At 41.0% G+C, this 20155-nt stretch overlaps 1 protein-coding gene across 3 annotated transcripts in view; it reads left to right on the top strand.

Moving 5' to 3' along the window:
* The window catches only part of PSD3 (pleckstrin and Sec7 domain containing 3), a 427571-nt gene that overhangs the window by 45463 nt on the left and 361953 nt on the right, over nucleotides 1–20155 (top strand). Inside the window, exon 1 of one of the 3 annotated variants that reach the window (XM_019742072.2) lies at nucleotides 11244–11436. The exons of the other annotated variants lie outside the window; for them this stretch is intronic. Coding sequence (XP_019597631.2) covers nucleotides 11416–11436 — 21 coding nt within the window. The 5' untranslated portion in view covers nucleotides 11244–11415. Of the gene's footprint in view, nucleotides 1–11243; nucleotides 11437–20155 lie in introns of those variants that run through there. 3 annotated transcript variants of the gene reach the window in all.

The raw sequence follows: 20155 nt of genomic DNA, 5'->3' as shown, positions 1-20155 counted from the left end.
TTGCTCTGGGCACTGGCACCTCTCCAGTAAACAGGGAAGAGAACATGAAGGACCTCTTCACGATTTTAGGTGCCAGACCTTGAAGTGGCACATGTTAACTTCTGGTGACATTCCATTGACCAGAGCCAGTAACAGGACCCCACTTAGGCACAATTGGTCTAGGAAAGTTAGTCTTCCTAATATGCCTAGGAGGAAACTGCAATGGTGTGGCAAACACAAAGAATTGTTTCTGTCATAGTATTCCATAGCAATGAGCCATATTTAGAAAAGAGTGAAAAAACAGTGAAAAAATGAGTGAAATGAGGGAGAAAACAGCTTATCCAGGTACATTTTCTTTCTTTTTTTAATTATTAAATTTATTGGTGTGACAATGGTTAGTAAAATTACATCGGTTTTAAGTGTACAGTTCTATAATACATCACCTATATATCACATTGTATGCTCAGCCCTCCAGAGTCAGTTCTTCTATCACCATATATTTGACCCCCTTTAACCTCTTCTACCGCTCCCCTCCCCCCTTACCCTCTGGTAACCACTAAATTGTTGACTGTGTCTATGAGTTTTTGTTTGTCTTGTTTGTTTGTTGATTTCAGGTTTATATCCCACATATGAGTGAAATCATCGTTCTTGACTTTTTCTGTCTGACTTATTTCACTTAGCATAATAATCTCAAGATCCATCCATGTTGTCGCAAATGGCAGTGTTTCATCTTTTCTTATGGCAGAGTAGTATTCCATTGTGCATATATACCACATTTTCTTTATTCAATCATCTATCGAAGGACACTTTGGTTGTTGCCATGTCTTGGCCACCGTAAATAAAGCTACAATGAACACTGGAGCACATATATCTTTACAGATAAATGTTTTCCATAACCAAAATTAGGGTTGTCCTCAGAAACTTACCATGTTAAGCTTCTTCTCTTTGGGTGATTAACAAATGAAAGACTGGTAGAGGGTTAGAAACTAAGTTGATATGGGGATGGAGAGAATAAATGCTCAGTAAGAAGAATGTGCGTTAGTCTTAGTATGTGCGTGAGAGGTGGGGAGTATTTACAGAATCTAGTGATAGTCTCTTTCAGATACTGGCTGCATGTTTTCTGTCTGGATGCCCACCTAATACCTTTCTACAGTCTAAACTTGCTTCTAATCTACCCTATTTCCTTTGCCATTGGCTTAAGCTTGAGCTCTTTCTAAACTGCAACCTTAAGAAGCTTCAAAAAGAAAAGCAAATTAAATTCAAAGTAAGAAGGATGGAAAAAATAACAACAGAAACCAATAAAACAGGAAACAAAAACAACACAGACAATCAATGTAACAAAAAGTTGATTCTTTGAGATCTATAAAATTGACAAGCCCCTAGCTAAACTGATGAAGAAAAAAAATAGAGAGAAGACACAAATGACCAATATCAAGTACGAAGGAGAGAACATCACTAGAGATCATAAAGACATTAAAAGGATAATAAGAAAATTCTATGAAAAACTTTATCCCAATAATTTTGACAGCATAGATGAAATGAGCAAATTCTTTAGAAGCTTACCCAAGAAGAAATAACCTGAATAATTACATATATGTATATATTTTATTAATATTGCATATAATTATACATATTTCTTAATAAATTGAATTTGTAATTTAAAACCTTCTCACAAAAAACCTCCAAGTCCAAGTCACAGATAAATTATACCAAACGCTTAAGGAAGAAATAATACAGATTCTACACAAACTCTTTTAGAAAGTAGAAGAGGAGAAAACACTTCCCATCTCATTTTATGAGGCCAGCATTACTTTGATACTCAAACTAGAAAGGTACATTACAAGTTCCAGCCCTCTACTCACCTGGTTGGTTCTCCTGGCAACTGGCCCCCACCCTAAGATGCTGTCCCAAAGCAACCTCATTAACATCGCAAAAGGCAATTTATGCTCTCATCTTTAGGAAATTTCAAGGGTTTAAGAGCTCTGTGCCAGGAATGGGGACAAAGACCAAATATATATATATATATTTCTTATTATAAATCACATTATCACAACTCTTAAAACTGGTGAGTTTTACACTATGTAAATTATACCTCAATAAAGCTGATTTTGAATGAAAAAAAATAATTTTCTCCAGGATGCCTTAAAGTGGATTTATATAAATCAATAGACCAAAATTGCTAGGCTCACAGAACTTAGAAGCGAAGTGAGTCAAAAAGAGCCAATCTGTCAGAATTCAGCCCCAGAAACTTGTCACTTCTTGCAGGTAATTCAGCAGTTACTGTATATCCAGAATCAGAGTCTTTAATGGGAAGTAGAGAGAGAACTGATAGTTTTCTCTCCTTTCAGAAACACTTAAATTTACAGAAATTTTCAATCTAAGAGTTGTTACATGTGTGTATTTTGAGATGAGAATTCTATTTGAAGTCCTCCTACCTACTTTGTTGATAGTTATTTCAACAACATTTCTCTCTGTAGAGCCACATCAAAGGAATCCTTAAACAATATGCTAGTCCCCCCTCCAAATAGACAGAATTCATGCATTCATGCCTTCAGTGAACATTTGTTGAGCACCTTCTCTGTGCTAGACAATCCTCCCTGTGCTCGAGATAAAAAGTTAATAAATAAGGTGTGGTCTCTGCCCCCTGGAGAGTGCTGTCTAGTCTGAGTTTCTTATGGTCACAATTCACAACATTTAGAGATTCAGCATCTAGGATTTGCCATTGTCACTAAAGACTTGCCAGAAAGACTCTGAGGATCATGAAAATTAAGACTGTTTTTAAATGAAAGTTCTTTAAATCCCAGAAAGCTAGAATTTTGCAAGTGGGAAGGCCAATCCTTCCCATTCATAGAAAAGGAAAAGGAGGGCTAAGAACTTGCAGGTCCCATCCCATGATGGAGCGAGCTGGACCCTGTCTGTCTCCTGACTCCCAGTCAACATTCTGGAGGCCCCTGGGATTCTCTCTATTGTCTCCTGTCATCACTCACTGCAGACCAGCGGTGTTCCTATGCTATACTGGAGAAATACCAGGGGACTTTTACTATTCAAACACACATAGTCATCAGTAATTTCCATAGGTCATTTCTATTCTGGAAAAAAAATATTACAAGTAAAATGCTTATTTCAGCAAAGAACTGTTTTTACGTGGAATCCCCCTTCAATACAAATACTGCTTTTGAAACAATTCCTTTCCGTTTGTTGAATAATACTGAAAAAGTGATTTGTTTTTTGAGGGAAAGAGGGACTTTTTTCCAAATATTTTCAGCAATTATTTTGATGATAAAGCATGTTCTGATGGAGTAGAGGGTGCAGATAGGTTTTCAAGCATGAAATAGAAAAGCAGCTATACTCTTTGTATCTATGTAAAGATTTGTTTTTGTTTTTTAATGGTTGTCAGTACATAGTACTATACTAAAAAGCGTCTCAGAAAAATAAACCGGTGCAATCATATGGCATCTTTGGACTGAACTTTTGTTTGTGATTTATTCATTGCCTCCCATGTGCCAAATACTGTGTGAGGCAATGCTTTCTAACAGAACTCTCCACAACGATGAAAACATTCGTTACCTACATTTTCTACACATAGTAGTCATTTGTCACATTGTGGCTAATGAGGCTGAAAAACTGAATTTTTTAATTGAATTTTATTTTAATTCATTTAAGTTAAATTTAAATGGCTGTATGTGGCTACCAGTCATTGAATTGGGCAGGACAGGCATGAGGAAGAGGTACTATGAAGTGTCTCAGTTTTCACAGTGTGGTTGTGGGGATTGGGCTCGATGTAAATGTAGCATTGTTTTCAGTGATAACTGCCCACAAGGATACCAATCTTTCAGAATTATCACCTGCAAACATACAAATTTACAATGGAGGTGATTAAGTCTATATCCAGAGGTACAATATATACTGTATATAGTTAAATGTCCATGTACGTGCACATGTATTTACAGTGAGAAAGCAAAATGCTATGTCTCCTTCAAGCTGAGAAGTGTAAGAGGATGGTAGAATGGGGTTTTCCTGTCTCAGGTTCCACAAAAGCGTCAATACAATCAGTATCAAAGGTTATCGATGTGAATATGAGACAGACCTCCATCCCATGCCAGATCTGTAAGGAAATGGTCCTAAACTCTGTTCCACAATCTTGGATCCCACAGTCAGATCAAAGCTATAAAAAGAAGTGAGAGTATAAGGAGAGTGAGAGGAGATGGTGATGAGAGCTGTGGCTCCTTCTACTCCCCATTAGGGGGAGGTGGGCGGTGCTACTCTCTAACCCCAAGCCTAGTGAAAGGACTTCAAAGGGACCCTTGGGAGAAATTTGAAGTTGTTCCCTGTAGCTGGAAAATGCTGAGAATGGTGGCCTCACTCACTCCTGGCCCCGAAAGCTAACGGAGAAGCTTCTTCCCAGGAAGCTCACTGTGAGAATTGACCAGTGCTTTAGGGACTGAGCCCAAGAGCCCCTGCTGTGTGGTTGGGATTAGCCTGTATTTCCAGAGTGCCTGAAGCAAGGAGCACGTGAGTGTTTCTTGTGCGCCACGTGCAAGAGAGTTGGACTGGGATCTACCTTCTTGGGGTCTATCCAATAGGAAGGGCTGGAGAAAGAGACTCAGCAAGAAGAGGAAGTGTCCCACTGGGTACCTAGGGCTGAGGAACAGTGACAGAGGACCTCACCCACCCTCTTTCCCACTGCACACTTCCAGCTAAACAAGGAAGAAGATTTACTGCTAGGTCAAGTTTGGACCGGCTGGTTTAATTAATGAATACACACTGTGTTTAGAGGACCTATGAGTACACTGACCAACTTCTGGGCCTGACAGATTTTCATTTAATGCCAAGGAAAAGTTTCTCCCACTGAATGGAGCAATCATGAACACAGTTTTGGTTACATCAGGCATAGAATTTATTTAACAATAAATTTAATAGAATTTATTTTAATACATATATTGATTTCATTAGATCTTTCTTGTTACAATGGAAGACACTACAGTTGGTAGTTTCTTTTGTAACAAAAAACTAAATTAATTACAAATGAATTAATAGTTAATTTCTATCATCCTGGAAACCTGGATATTAATTATCTTTTTAGTGAATTCTAGAGGTAAGTATTTTTGCAAAAAATTAGTGAACAAATATTAGTGACTAGGTCAGGCATAAAAAATTGATTGAGACAAAGTGAGAAATTCCTAGAATTACAAGCATACCACATTCTCCTCCATTCTTCTTGAAAGTAATAGAATGTGTTGATAAAAAGAGACGTGATGATGACAGGATGCAGGGAGAGAGCAGAATAGAGAAACTGCCAATTGAAAACTTTAGAGAGAAAAAAGTTTCATGTGAAAATAACCTGAAAATATTGCATTCAAGAACGTGTATTTGTTTTTCTCCTACTTCACTGGCTGTTCCTTTTCTGTTGTCGGCTGGTTCTGACTCATCCCCCTAACTTCTCAGCGTTGTATTGGACTCTCCTCTTTTCTCTTTACCATCCACCCATTTGGTGATCTCACTCAGCCTCATTGGTGTGAATACCATCTCTACTCCAATTCCTAAATTAATAGCTCCAGCACCAATTTCTTCCCTGAATTCTGATCTCAAATATCCAACTGTTTATTTGACTCTTTAGAGTCAAATGCTGCCTCTTACCGCACATGTCCAAAACGGAGTGTCTGATCTCCCCAGCCCAATCCTGCTCCCCCCATAATCTCCCCCAGTTCAGTCAATGCAACTCCATCTTCCTAGTATTTTACCTTCAAACCCTTGGAGTCCTCCTTGACTCTCTCTTACACCCTCCATCCATCAGCAAATTCTGTCAGGTCAACCTTCAAAACATGACCAGAATCTGAACGCTTCTTACCACCTCCTCTGCTACCACCCTGGCCTAAGCCACAATCATCTCCTGCTTGGATTGTTTTACTAGCCTCTTGATTCACTTCGTTGCTTCTGACACATCATACAGGGTGATTCTGGTAAAACACAAATCAGATCATACCACTCCTCTGCTCAAAATCTTCCAAAGTCAGTTAAGAGCCCAGATCCTTACCTGACTTGCAAGACCCCACACAGCCACTTCCTACTACCATTCCTCTCACTCACTCAGCCCTATGCACACTGCCCTCTTTGCTGTGGTGAGATTCCACCAGGCAAGGCCTCAGGGCCTTTGCACTTACATGCAGAGTATTTACCTACTGTCATTACACAGTGTACTTATATACAGTTCCTCACATATCGGCATGACTTCCCTCCCTCACTTCTTCTAGGTCTTTATTCAAATTCCACCTTCTCGGTGCAGCCTTCTCTGAATACCCTTTGCAACCATCTACTCCCCTTCACCCACACTCCTTACTCCCTATCCCCTTTCCTTGTTTTATTTTTCTCTAAAACACTTATTAACATATTACATATATATTTATCTTGCTTAATTTCTGTCTCCCCATGCTTCCTGTAAGCTCCATGAGGACAGCAATGTTTTATTTACTGCTATTGTCAGTAAACTACATTTAGCACATAGTAAATGTTCAATTAATATTTGTCACATGAACTAATGAAAGAATAGGTATTCATAAGAAAGACAATAAAAAGTGAGCTGAAACCTTAATTGCGTAGAGTATTATTATTCTTACCAGACTTAGTCTAACTTATTCTGGACATGAGGAAAAGGTGAGCTGAGTGTACCCTCTGATCTGACCTTTCCTGTACACTTGCCACGGGGCAGGAAGTATCCCCTTTCTCTCTTTCCCTGCTTTTCTGCTCTTGTCAGTCACCTAAGCACATTTTTGGTCTTTGCTTCTTGTCTCCCAATACTCTTACTCATCCAGTATCCACTCAGTATTCAGCAGAGTCAAATACCACAGTGAATTCTGTCTTACACATGTCCTCTTAGTTTCACCTTGGACAACTGAAATTCAAGTACAACATGATTTTAGATTGTTGTGTATTTGAGTGGAAAATTTGCAGTATTTTTAAGTTGAATATTCCTACCTTAAATAATAGCAATTTTTAATCCAACAGTTATTTACTGAGGCCTTACGATAGACCAGGCAGAATGCTAGAAGCTAGAAATACAATAAATAAGATGCTGCTCTCTACTCTATCAATTGTTTGTATGCAATTGGTATAGGATTTATAAAGCATCCTATCTATGCACTGAAGCCTGCGTATTTTATTTCTTGACATACATTGTACTGACATTTTATGCCTTCTCTGATTATTAAAGAAGGATATAAAAGGGGAAAAAAAGAAGCCTTCTAATTGAAAATGCTGAAAAGGTTAGAGTTTCTATATTTCAAATAAAAACTTTTTTAAAAATGCACATTGCAAGTCCCTTGGGATTGTCTTAGAATTTAAATAATAAAGAGGTGTGAACCATTGAACAATATGAAAAAATATTTTCCTTTTGCTCTTTTGACATGAAATAACTGACATCTATGAAATGACAAAACTCACAATATTAATAAAAATGAGTTAATGAGTTTCAGTTTAGAGCACTGAATAGTAATCATTGCATAAAAATCTTGAAATGTCCCGAAATCCTTCAGTTCACCTTTCAAAGAAACTTGAGAAGTCTTCCCAAATTTGACAGTACATTAAAATTGTACATATTATTTTAAGTAATGAATGTGAGGCAGAACTTTTTTAACATGTCAATAATAATACAAAAACAACTTTTGTTCAACCATGCTAGAGAAAAGACTGGACTGTCTTTCTATTCTACCCACAGAAAATGATGTTACAGAATCAGTCTACCACTTCATACTCACTAGGATGGCTATAATAAAAAATACAGCCAATAACAAGTGTTGGTAGAGAAATTGGACCCCTATTGCTGATGGGCATATAAACTGGTGCAGCCACTATGGCAAGCAAGTGAAATAGAGTTACATATAACCCACAAAATGCTACTATAGGTACATACCCAAGAGAAATCAAAGTATAACCACCACACAAAAACTTGTACATGAATGTTTATGGCAGTATTGTTCAGAAAAGCCCAAAAGTGGAAACAACCCAAATGTCCAACAACTGATAAATGGTCAATATATAACATGTGGCCTATCTATATGGTAAAATATTATTTGTCAATAAAAAGGAATAAAGTTTTGACACATGCTATACGTGGATTAACATTGAAAACATTATGCTAAATCAAAGAAACCAGTCACAGAAAGACCACTTATTGTATGATTCCACTTACATGAAATGTCCAGAATAGGCAGATCTATAGAGACAGAAAATAGATTAGTGGTTGCCCGGGGCTGAGAGGGTTGGAAGGAAAAGAAGAGTGACTGCCAAGAGCATAGGATTTCTCTATGGGGTGATAAAATTTTTCTAAAATTGACTGTGGTAATGATTGCACAAAAATCATTGAGTTGCTCACTGCCGATGGGTGAGTTGTGTGGCATATGAACTATATTTCAATAAAGCTGTTTAAAAAACATCATTCCAAAGAACTGATCAAGAGTATGCAGCAGAAACACATGGGCAAAAAGTATTATACAGGTATTTTAGGTTAATTAATAAAAATATTATGAAGGCAGCTAAAAAAAATGTGTGATTGTTCTGGAGTTGGTAATGTTTGTGGAATTCATCAACTCTTTAAAATTTGTTTTTGAAATTTTTTTTCCATTCTAAATATTCAGTTTTGTACCAAAAAAATAAATATTCCACAATCTGGTATTTCAAACTGGCCTTCACAAATAGTAAGGATGAACTGCCTGCATGAATAATGTCTGAGAGAATTTCAACTTCCTTTCCATTTCTTCTTTTGACTTCCAGTATCCAACGTCTTGCCTACTTGATAGTTTTTCTTTCTTTCCACCCCTTACACCCTGGGCTCATGAGCAGAGGGATGTGGTAGTGGAGCAGCCCGTCCCTCTTTTAGAGGCTGTTGCTCCTCAGTTAGCCTGTGTGTCACCTTCCTTCTTTTACCCGGACAGATGTTTGTGTATTTTAACACTGACCCTGAGCACAGTTGTGATCCTTTGAGCTGGGTATCTGGGATCTCTGGGGGTTAGAGTATCAGAAATGGGGTTTTTACTCTATTTTCAATATTTCAAAAAGCCTAACAAAATATTTACGCACAAAATACATGCTGGCGAAATGAAACGTCAACCATTATTTGATGTGCTTTGGGCTTTATCAACTCAGAAGTGGTAACACTGGTTAATTTAGGCTGTTCAGAATCTCCAATATTTATACCTTTGACTACTTAAAGTGGGGAAAATGAATGATTAGTAGGTTACTTTTGTAAGTAAGATTTTAAAACATTTTGGATTCAGGGAGAAAAATAAAAAAATTCCTTTGTGATGACGACGGGAAACATTTCTGTGGCTTAACTTTTGAAATGCCCCTATATTGAACATTTACTATAGGCCAGGAACTCTACATAATTTGTCATGCTAATAACAATACTGCAAGGTATTATTATCCTTATTTTATAATTGAGGAAACATAGGTTTATGTGATAGGTGTCTATTTCCAGGTCCCTCAACTAGTAAACTCTTGTAAATCTAGGTCCACTCTGCGTCCTATTTGAATAGTTATGTGTGGGAATAGTTGTTACCGTTTTAGATTCAGCTTAAAATCCTTGACCTTCTTCCCTTTATGAGTTGTTGGTTAATTTTCCAAGTAAAGGCTACCAGACCAGTGGTCAAGGGACAACTCTATTTCTTATATGGTCTTACTCCTGATTTTTTGCCAACAAAATAATCAGACCTCAAGGTTCAAAGAAGGCTGGAATTGACTGGGAACAGACATTGGATTCTTGGGGCATTTCTGTAAGGGTGAAGGGAGGATCCATAAAGATAAATATACACTAGTATCTGGGGTGTTTTAAAACCTACCCATCTGTCCACACTGTTGCTCCGGCCTGGGGAGCATGGGCTGAGGTCATTTTTCAGAAGTTGGAATGGATTTGTAAAAATGCATCCACTCCCTCATTCTGGTTCCTCTGGGGGGTGCTACTGGCTGACTGATACATGTTAATGGGGCAGCCAAAGCAAAAGTAGGTGACTTCTGTGCCTCACTGCATCCTGACCTGGCGCGCGGGCTCCTTGGGGCACCAAGGAACTTTACCCTCCACCCCCAACTCAAAGCTTGGCCAGGTTAGTCACTTCCCTTTATTTGGGTATCTTTATCCGTCACAAGACTAGTCTTTGTGACATTAAAGCTGTAACACAAACATACCGTACGTAAGCACCATGCATCTGGTCACATGGGATTCTACCTCCAGGTGCTTAGATCCGGTTAAGCGTTGAACTTGAAGGTGAAGCACTCTTCGCTGTAATGAACCTTGCAGAGAAGGTGGATTTTAGGTCTCCCGCTCCCTTTGCCAGAGGAGGGCGCCTTTCCAGCTCTTGACTCTGCCGCACACCGGCAAGGGGAAGAGGAAAAAAGGCACCACCAATCTGTAGCACTTCAGATTGAAAACGCAGTTTTGAAGTGATCTATCTCCCGGTCCGCACATTCGGTGTGAGACAGTCTCGAGACAAGGCTGCAGGATGGATGCAGGCGCCTGACCTCCCCGGCGGGACCCGCCTCTAGAGGCGATGGATACTATATGGGTCGCCCATGGAGCTTCCTCAGAGAGGCAAACAAAGCACATCGCGGACCCACGAGGCCCCCGCCCGACTGTCCCCGACTCCGAAGGGACGCGTGCGCGCTCGTCCCGGTACCAAGTGGGACGGCGCCCAACTCGGGGCTTCCCTCACTTTGGCCCTTCTCAGAGGAAACACCATCGAAAGCGCTTCTCACTTTTCACTGGGTGGGAAACCTGTCAGGCAGCAAGACAAAGCAACAGGCAGGTTTCCGCCGGGCGGAGGGTGAGCGCGTGGCGCTCAGAGGCGGCTTAGAGACCCTCTGCCTCGCCTTTCCCAGCAGACCGCCCCCGACCCTTCTCCCCTGCAGGGGCCTCGCCCCCGCCACCCTGTCCTACCCCTGGGGCTCCGCCTCCTCCACCCCACTCCCACCATTTCCTTCTCCCTTCCCCCCCTCCGCCCCCTCCCGTCTCCAGGTTCCTCCTCCTACGCCCCCTCCCAACCTACCCACCCCTCCAGCCCCAGAAACCACTCCCTCCGCCCCCTCGCTTCCCTACTCCACTCCGCCCTCCTGCCCCCAACCCCAGGGCCCTGTCGCCTTCGCCCCCCCCCCCAGCCCCCGGCCCCCCCCGCCCAGCCGGGTTACCGCCTCCCCGCCCCCGCCCCGCCCCCGGGCGCCGGCCCCGCCCACCTCCGTCGGCCTCCTGCGCTTTGATACTGGCAGGGGCCGGGCAGCCAACCTCCGCCAGGGTGCGCGCCGTCGCTGCAGCCGCCGCCGCGGGGCTCGCCTGTCGCCCCTCGGCAGTCCCGGGAGCCCGACCGGGAGCGCGCTGCGCCGGCCGCCAGCCCGTCGGCAGTCGTGCCCTGAGGCTCCCCGGCCCGGAGGCGGTTTCGGCGCGGGCGATGGAAGATGGAAGGAAGAAGTGCCGCGGTGAGGCTCGAGACCGGCCGGGACGGAGGGCGTGTGGGGTCGCGTACGCTGCTCACCGTCCGGTCGGGGTCGAGGTTTGCTTGGCTTTGTCGCTCCTCAGTTCCCCAGGGACTCTGGGCTACTTGTGTTTGTGTCTTAACGTCAGGATCTGGTGGCGATTTTCCTTTCGCTCTTTCTTTCTTTGTGTTTGCTAGGAGCTCAGAAGGGTCAACTTTGCGGTGTTGAGGCTTAGAGGTTTTAATTCAGCCCTCCGCTTTGAAAACCTAAGACTTGGAAGAACAGTACTCATTCTTGCTTAATGATCAAAAGAAGGAAAGCATTAAAGGGGACCGATGTGCCGATTTTACTCTGCCAGGTCAGCTCTTGTATTTAGGGACTATCACGTTTCTCTGTCAGAAAGAAAAAAAAACCCACAAACTTGCATTGAGCGATAAGGGAAGATTATTCGGTTTAATATTCCCAGTAGCTTTTAAAGACGTTTCAGTCATTCTCTTTTACATGCATCTAACTTCATCCGCTGTTTTCAGCAGTAAGTTCTGGCAAATGAGGTTCTGAGATTTAAAAAAGAAAACATGCTAACACTCAGAGAACGTGGTTTCAGAAATGTTGTCGGTGACCTAAATAATAAATGCTTAGTTTTAGTACCGTTCCCCTGGATGTTAAACACCCAGTAGATAGAGATGTAATGGGCATTATTATTTCATTTTCCAGAGCTTGGTTTGCCCGACGGTGGGATCCAGGATTTCCACTCCTTAATAACTCTTGAGTGGGTCCAGGTGTTGGTGTAGGGAAGAGAGAGATCTGGAAAATTACTCTAAGTGGGATTCTGGGAACAAATGCTTCAGTTCATTAACTGTAATTGAATACAATATATGCAAAGGATTTTGCAAAGCCCAGTAGCCAGGTAAGATAGGATTTCTGCTGTCAAGGAGCTTGCTTTCTAGTAGGAGAGACTTCTGTAAAGGCTATGATGAAAGAACCCAGAGGAAGGAGAAGTTCTGGTGTAAGGGCTTGGAAGCCCTCTGAGTGGAGCTGCCCGGTTAAGCTGGACCTGGAAGGGGAGAGTTTGTCTGGCTTTGAGGGGTGGGAGGGACATGTTCTCTGCTGAAGGAAAGGAAATGTACTTTCTATCTTCTTCCAGGAAATACGTTATCCTTTCTTAGAGTATTTAGAAATCAAGAGATATTCTTTTAAAAAGTCATTCGATTCCTTTTCAGCACTTAAAAATGCACCATGCTCAACAGAACCAGCAAAACAATGCAAAATAAATTTACACCTTCTCAACCAATTTTCAGAGGCTTGATGTATATGTCCTTCTACAACTTTCTTAGATCCATCCACAAACCATGTATCACAAATACATGATTTTGTCTTGTTTGTTAGATAGTAACATACTCTTTTTGTGCTAAAAGGAGCAGAGTGGTACCATGGAAAGCACTTGGACTTCTAGGTAGGACACCTGGCTTGTAGGTTTTGTCACTGACTGGGTGAGCTTTTGCCATTGTCAGGAAATCATTTAACCTCTAGCTAATATTTCCTCCTCTATAGGATGAGCAGATTGGGTAGATGGATGCTCGCTCAGAGCCGCCTAGCTCTAGGATGTTATGGTTTCAGGCCTAAACATGAATATACATTCAGTGATGTACCCTTAACTTCACATTTTGAGTATCTGTCAGTTTGTATGTTCTGTAAACAGTTCAGTGCTCATATCCTGGCCATTTAATGTGGGAAAGTGATTAAAACTGCAAAGTGAAAATAACCTTATTTTAAGGTGAAAGTCCACAGTTGAATGTGTTTTAAAAAAACGCAAGCATAAGAAGCTTGATTCACAAATCTGAATGTGTGTTGGCTTTAAGAAGTTTTGTTGGCACTGTTCACTTTATTTGTGACTAAAGAATAATACATGCTTTACTATGCACATTGTACTCGAAAGGTTCAATTTTGCTTTTAATTAAAGTAAATACTAGCAATTAAAAAAATGGAAATCCTTATAGGCTAGTAAATCTTGGGAATTTGGAAATAAAAATAAAATAAGACAGAAAATCAGCTCATTGAAAAAGGAAAATTCAGAGATAGTTTCCATCAACGGCTCTATTCAGTTTCTAAAACCTTGAAATTGATCTGTTTGCTAACCCTGATGGAAACTATGTGAGTGGGATTTAACCTGGCATTACATTAACAACAACAACAAAAATCCAAGGAATTACTACTTTCGGAGGTGAGTTTTTTCCTTTTGTAATTCTGGCGTCATCTGTCACACATTATTCATAAATTAAGACGCTGTTACTGTAATGGGCTAATCTCAGTCTTGGTTAAGAAGTGCTGAGGCAAAAACCGTGTGAACATTACAAGGTGTGTGTGCTTTGGCCTGCAGACTGGTTTGTTTGAGGTTTACCTGAGGTAATGTCATTTGGCAGTTACAGAAAGAGCATTTCTTTGGGCTTGGGTTGGATTAGGAGGTGAGTCATGGACTGTGATCCTCCCCAATGTTTAGAAATGAATTCAGACGTGATTGAGGTTTAGGTGGTCTGTGAAAAATAATCCGGTGATCAGTAGGTGGTCAGAATCCTCTGACCTGCGAGTGTGAATCAGGCTCACAGAAGACTGGGGCCCAGTCTATCCCCAAATCACTGCTGCTTCCGCGGTTCCAACATTCACGGATTCTTCCCCTGCCGTCTGGGCCAAGCACAGACGACCCTTGCTTCCCTTTGCTCCTGGTGGAGGTGTTTGCACCTTGAATACTGCCACTGAGTTCTTCCTGAGTTCTTTTACAGTTCAACCAGCCTAGCCTTATTTTAGGGCAATGCAGGAGCCAGGTGAAATTCTCCACAGCTTGTGTTGTTTGTGATATTGTATGCAGACTCAGAGATTGGCTGGAAAGCATTTCTGCAGTGGCATGATTTTTTAAGAGTGTGTCCCTTTTTTGTACCTGTCCTGTGTCTCCGAGTTATAAGACCAACTTCCAAAGACATTTTCTATACACAGCAAATTCAGTAGTGATAGTTACAGTGACAAGTGTCAATGTCAGCCACTGTTGCAGTTTGTAGTGGAGAAAAAGGATGCTTTGCAACACGTAATTAACAATTTATTCTTAAATCCCAAATTTCCTAAATTACCAAATTTCCATGCCTCCTTCAAAAATAGGGTGTGATTCATGTCATTAATAATGGATCTTTGTTTATATTATCTTATTTATATAAAAATAGCACATGTCCCTGCAGGGGATTTTCACTGGGCCCAGAAGGTCAACAAACTGGGGCTCATTGGTGCCGAGTGGGCAGGGACTTGTTGACATTCCAGGGCACCAAGGTGGTAGAGCATTTTCTCTCTTGGGGATTGCTGCTTAACTGTCAACAACGATGTTGTTTGCAATTCCCTTTCTCTGGCCACAAATCAGTGAGACGAATAATTTGTACACGTTGATGGATATTTTTAAACGTTCGTCATTGAAGTTCGGGATTTAGTGGGAAAGTGAACATTTTGACCTGAGCCCGGAGCTTTTTTTTTTTTTTTTACATAGTATTTTCATGTAGGTTGTCCGGGAAGCATTTTCCTTTAAGTTTCGTCTTAAGTCCTAATTTTTGGAAAATGTTTAAGTGATGCTTTCAGGCATGATACACTGTTAACAATCATAACTAGTATTTATTGAGATTTTATGGTGTGCTCTAACAGATTACCTCCTCTAGTCCCCATGACAATTCCGTGAATGTGTCCATTCTGAAGTCTGGAGAAATTAAGTAACATAGCTAATAAGTGGTGGAGCTGAGACTTAAATTAATGTAGTCCAGTTTCCTTAACCACCATTCTGTTTTTATGTCCTCAAAGTTAGCATTGTGAATTGCAGAAACTAAGCTCTTTGGGTCTCATATTTAGATTCTGTGGGTCTTGGGATCTGAAATTGGATGACTAATTTATGAACAAGCTTTATTTTACATATCTTTTGGCATAAATAGTGAGACAAGTATTGTTGCTTGGCTCAAGAGATGGAAATTGTGTAATTTTCTTTTTAAAAACACACGTAGTATCTAAAGGGATCGCTATAGGACGACATGCAAGGAGTTCCATACAGTTATAAATAATTAATTGGAATTCAGAATAAAGCAGATTAACAACTTAAAGTTGAAGGTAAGGCTCACCTATTTTAACTTCTAATTACATCACCCCATAGAAGTGACCTAGACTTTTCTACAACAGTGGTAGTTGATACAGAGAAGTCTGTTTTGCCTTGTTCTTTTTTTCCCCGTGAGCTGGGACTTTGGTTGTTGAGAAAAGGCGTCTGAAACAATAGGGAGGAGAATGAGGAATGAGCCCAGGGCATTCATAAGAAGAGCAGGCGGCAGCTGCTCCCTGTTTCTCTTGCCTTCTGTCCCTAGACTTGCGCTAAGAAAAAGTGAGTTATAGAAATGGAGCAGCTTGGTTCTTCCTATGGCTGTTTGGTTTGTGAACAAGGGAAGTAGAAATGTTTCAATAGAAGCAGCTGTAGCGTCTTTTGTTGGGCCTCCAGGAGATTATTGGTAAAGGGCCAGTGGAATTGCTTTTCTCTGTATATGAAAACTGACACGCTTTTTTGAATTTCGATTTCCAGCAACACTTCTTTTCCAAGAAGCTTTCTGTTAGGCACAGTATAGATTGAGTCACAGGACCTGAGAGAAAGGGGAAATCTAGATGTGAGTGTGCGGCACAGACAATGCAATTAGTTGGTTGCTGCCTTTGCGATTATGTGATTTTCTTGCAAAATTATACAGGGAAAATAGTGAGAAATGGCAGCAGGCTCTGCGATCTTCCAGAGCATCTCCCCTGACCTTCCCTTCATGTCTCCAAAAGCTACCAGTAGTGGGTGTTTGAAGAAGCAAGATGTTTCCTTGGGTCTGAAACTTTTCACTTGAATATGAGTTCCTTTGGGGGCAGATGTGTATGTTTTTCAGCTACATTTCTTATGCCTGCCCTACCTGCTTATGCTTGCTTCTCCCTATAGAAATCTCCCATGTAGGAAAAAAATCCCCTTCCTTTCTAGGAGCTAATATCTGGGCAAAAACTAAGGTAACAGACATTAATATGCTTTTCATTCATTCATCCAGCAAATGCTAAATACTTACCATGTGCCAAGCTCTATGTTAGGTTCCAAAAAACCTGTCCACTGACCAATAAGAAAACTTGCCAAAAAACATTTAGAGCCACTAGAGTCATACTTCTGAGAATCAAACCTCATGATATGTAAATACTAAAACTACTGTGTCTAAGAACTTTGAACTTACAAACTTTCATAGACTCCGAGAAGTGACTAAGTCAGTGTTCAATAGAATTTTACGCTCTGATGGATATATTCAATATCTGTGCTGTCCAGCACAGGTCAGTAGCCACACGTAGCTACTGAGAGCACTTGACATGTGACTCGGGAGATTTAGGAATGAATTTTAAATATTATTTAATTTCAATGAATTTAAGTATCCTCGTGTGGCCAGCGGCTAATATATTAGACGGTGCAGCTCTAGGAGAGAAAAAATGCTTTGCTGCTTATGATGTGTTTGCTAACTGGGCTTTGCTAAGTTTTGAGTTTTACACATATTTTCCCCATCATGTCCGATCAGTACAAAAACAGTGAGAGTGTATGGCGGCGTGGATTTTAATGGAAATGAAATTGGAGACGAAGTCATTGAAAGTGATAAGCAGAAAAATGTATTTGACAGTAGGAACTATTTTGAAAAAAAGAAAAGAATTGTGAAGCAGGTAGTGAGCAGTTAACAATGCTTAGCAAGATGCAGGAAAAGCTTTTGATGAAATGGAAAAAGTTGAATGTCTGGCTGAGAGTCTACTGTTTTGTCATCTCAAGGGATGGCTGTGAGTTGTTTGAGAACTTGTGGAGATGGTGAGAATTCCGTAGTTGACCTTTTCGGCTGCAAACTGTGGATACTTACATAGCATCGCACTCCCTTTGAAACTGCATAGCCTAACAGTGAGTATCCAGGTGGGCAGGCCTGGATATCTCAGGGCTAAGGTCTTTCCTGGGACCCCCTGCAAAGCTTTCTTGGAGGCCCAGTTGATGTCCAGTGTAGGCGTAGATGAAGCTGACTAGGAAAGATGCCTGGATAGCATAAATGTTGTCAAGCAGTGTGCCTGGTTTGAAAACTATTAATACATGGTTGTAGAGGTGTTTCTCCACCACGGTTAGAGATGGAGGACCCACTGAGACTTGGAACGGAGAAAACAAATCTTACTCTTTATCTCCAAATACGTTTGAGTGAGAAGTCAGGGAGGTAGACAGCCACATTTGCATGCGCCAGGGTTTCTCCAGGGTCAGGCATTTAGAAATCGCCTTGAGTTTAGCATGTGTGAAATCATGAGAGAATTCTCCCGGTTAGGCCACTGTTGGAATCCATTCCGGTGTTGAGTTTTGTGACTTGCAGTGAAGATACAGTGATGCCGAGGCATAACAGTGCAAAAATGTGGGGCTAGGAAGAGGAGAAAGAGTAACATGTGTTCTGTATTATGTGCCGGACACGATGTGAAGCGTTGTGTGTGTGTATGTGTGTGTGTGTGTGTGTGTACGTAAACTTGTATCCTCTTATATGTTCTTTACAATATTGTAAGATAGGTGGTGTCCCTATTTTCAGAGGATGAAATTAAGGCTCGTGGAGGTTAAAGGGGATTTTTTTAAAAACCACTTTATTGAGATAAAAGTTACATACCACACACCTCCATTTAAAGTGTACACGCGGTGATTTTTAGGATGTTCTCGGAGTTGTGCATGCATCACCGTCGTCAGCGTTAGAGCATGTTCCTGTCCCCCAAACAAACTTTGGACCCACCAGCTGCCACCCTCTAATCCCACGATTGCCCCTATCCTCGGACCCAGGAGACCACTAATCTACTTTCTATTTCTGTCGATTTGTTTATTCCACACATGTTGATTTGTTTATTCCGCACATGATTGTGGAATCATACAATATGTGCCTTTTGTGTTGGCTTCCATTTAGCATATTTTCAATGTTCACCCATGTTGTAGCAGGTGTTAGTACTTCATTTCTGTTTATTGCTGAATAATATTCAGTTGAATAGACAGGCCACATTTTATTTATTCATTCATCAGATCAGTTGTTTCCATTTTTCGGCTATTAGGGATAATGCTACTGTGTACATGCATGTACAGGTTTTTGTGGGGACATACGCTTTTATTTCTCTTGGGTACATACCCAAGCGTGAAATTGCTGGGTCACATTGCAACTCTATGTTTAATGTTTGGAGGACTTGTCAAGCTGTTTTTCACAGTGGCTGCGCTATTTTTCCTTCCCATCAGCAATGTACGCAAGTTCCCATTTCTCCACATTCTCATCAACACTTGTTATTTTCTGTGTTTTTTATTTTAGCCAGCTGCGTGGCCATGAAGTGGTGTCTCATTGTGCTTTTTTCAGTTTCCCTAATGATGTTGAGCATCTTTTCATATGCTTGTTGGCCATTTGTATATCTTCTTTGGAGAAATGTCTATTCAGAGCCTTCGTCCTTTTTTTTTCTTTTTTTTTTTTTTAAAGTTGGGTTGTCTTTTTAAATTCAGTTATGTCTTTTTTATTATTGAATTGTAAAAGTTCCTTATATAGTCTGAATACAAGTCTGTTATCAGAGAAATGCTTTGCAGATACTGTCTCCTATTCTGTGGATTGTCTTTTCACTTTCTTGTTCCTGTCCTTTGAAGCAAAGCACGAGAGGGCTAAGACACTTCTAGGTCCTCACATAATTGCTGAAATCAGTCTACAAAATGATTTGTAAAATGGTGTGTGTAATGAATATCATTCTTTTTGTTTCTGGTTGGAAAACAGGCTGGATTTAGCCTTTGCCTAAGCTAAGCTACTTGGGAGGATTGCAAGCAAAGCACTGAGGATTTGAGACCTTCATGTGTATTGAAAGGAAATTTTGGAAGTCGTTTCTCTGGAGACTTTTATGTATAGAAAATAGTACTTTCCTCCTGGATTAGACTGAGAACTAACTGCTTAAAAGGAAGAGGACACCTACCTAGAAGACCTCTCTTGGTATTTTCAGGTTTCATACTTTTATGACTTAAGTAGTACTTCCCAAACTTGTCTATTAGATTATGGGGCCTCCTGAATTCAGGTTCAGGTTCAGCAGTTCCCATGGGACACTTTTTATAATCACCCCACGTGCTCGAGATCAGGAATATCTGAGAAATTCTGATATAAACTAATGATAATAATGACCTTTTAGTTGTTGCCCCTAGAACTTAATTAGACCTTTTTAGTGGGTGTAGTCTCCAGGTGACAAAATCCCTCCCCAAAGGTGATTACAAAGAGCTGATCCAGCCAGTCTGGCTGCTTTGCTTCCCACAGCTATGGATCTTGATCCAAAGCAACGCCAATGCTCCCCTACTCCCCTCATACAGCAGAGAAGGTTCCACTATAAAACTTTAAACCAGGTTCATAAACACTTTCAAGTCATAAGGTTGCCAGCCACACCCTCTAGAGAGTATTCTCCCCTCCCTGTTTCCTCCCCTTTAAGACGTGTTCATATTTCTTAGCATCCGTGACTCCCTGGAGGTTTCCCATAGCCACAGACATCTCCATGAAACCCAGTGGGGAGAAAACGGCATGGAAAAAAACCAGATTGCATTCTGTGTAGTCCTACACACCTGCTTGTTTGGGGTTGTTGGTTATGGTCTCCTAATGGACTTAATAAATGTGAGTTTGGGCCAGCTCCTTTTAACAGGGAAGGG

Source organism: Rhinolophus sinicus, linkage group LG04, assembly GCF_036562045.2.
Source record: "Rhinolophus sinicus isolate RSC01 linkage group LG04, ASM3656204v1, whole genome shotgun sequence".
In the NCBI taxonomy this organism is placed as follows: Eukaryota; Metazoa; Chordata; class Mammalia; order Chiroptera; family Rhinolophidae; genus Rhinolophus; species Rhinolophus sinicus.
Note: the sequence above shows the minus strand (reverse complement) of the source record. Positions and strands in the feature narration are given on the sequence as shown.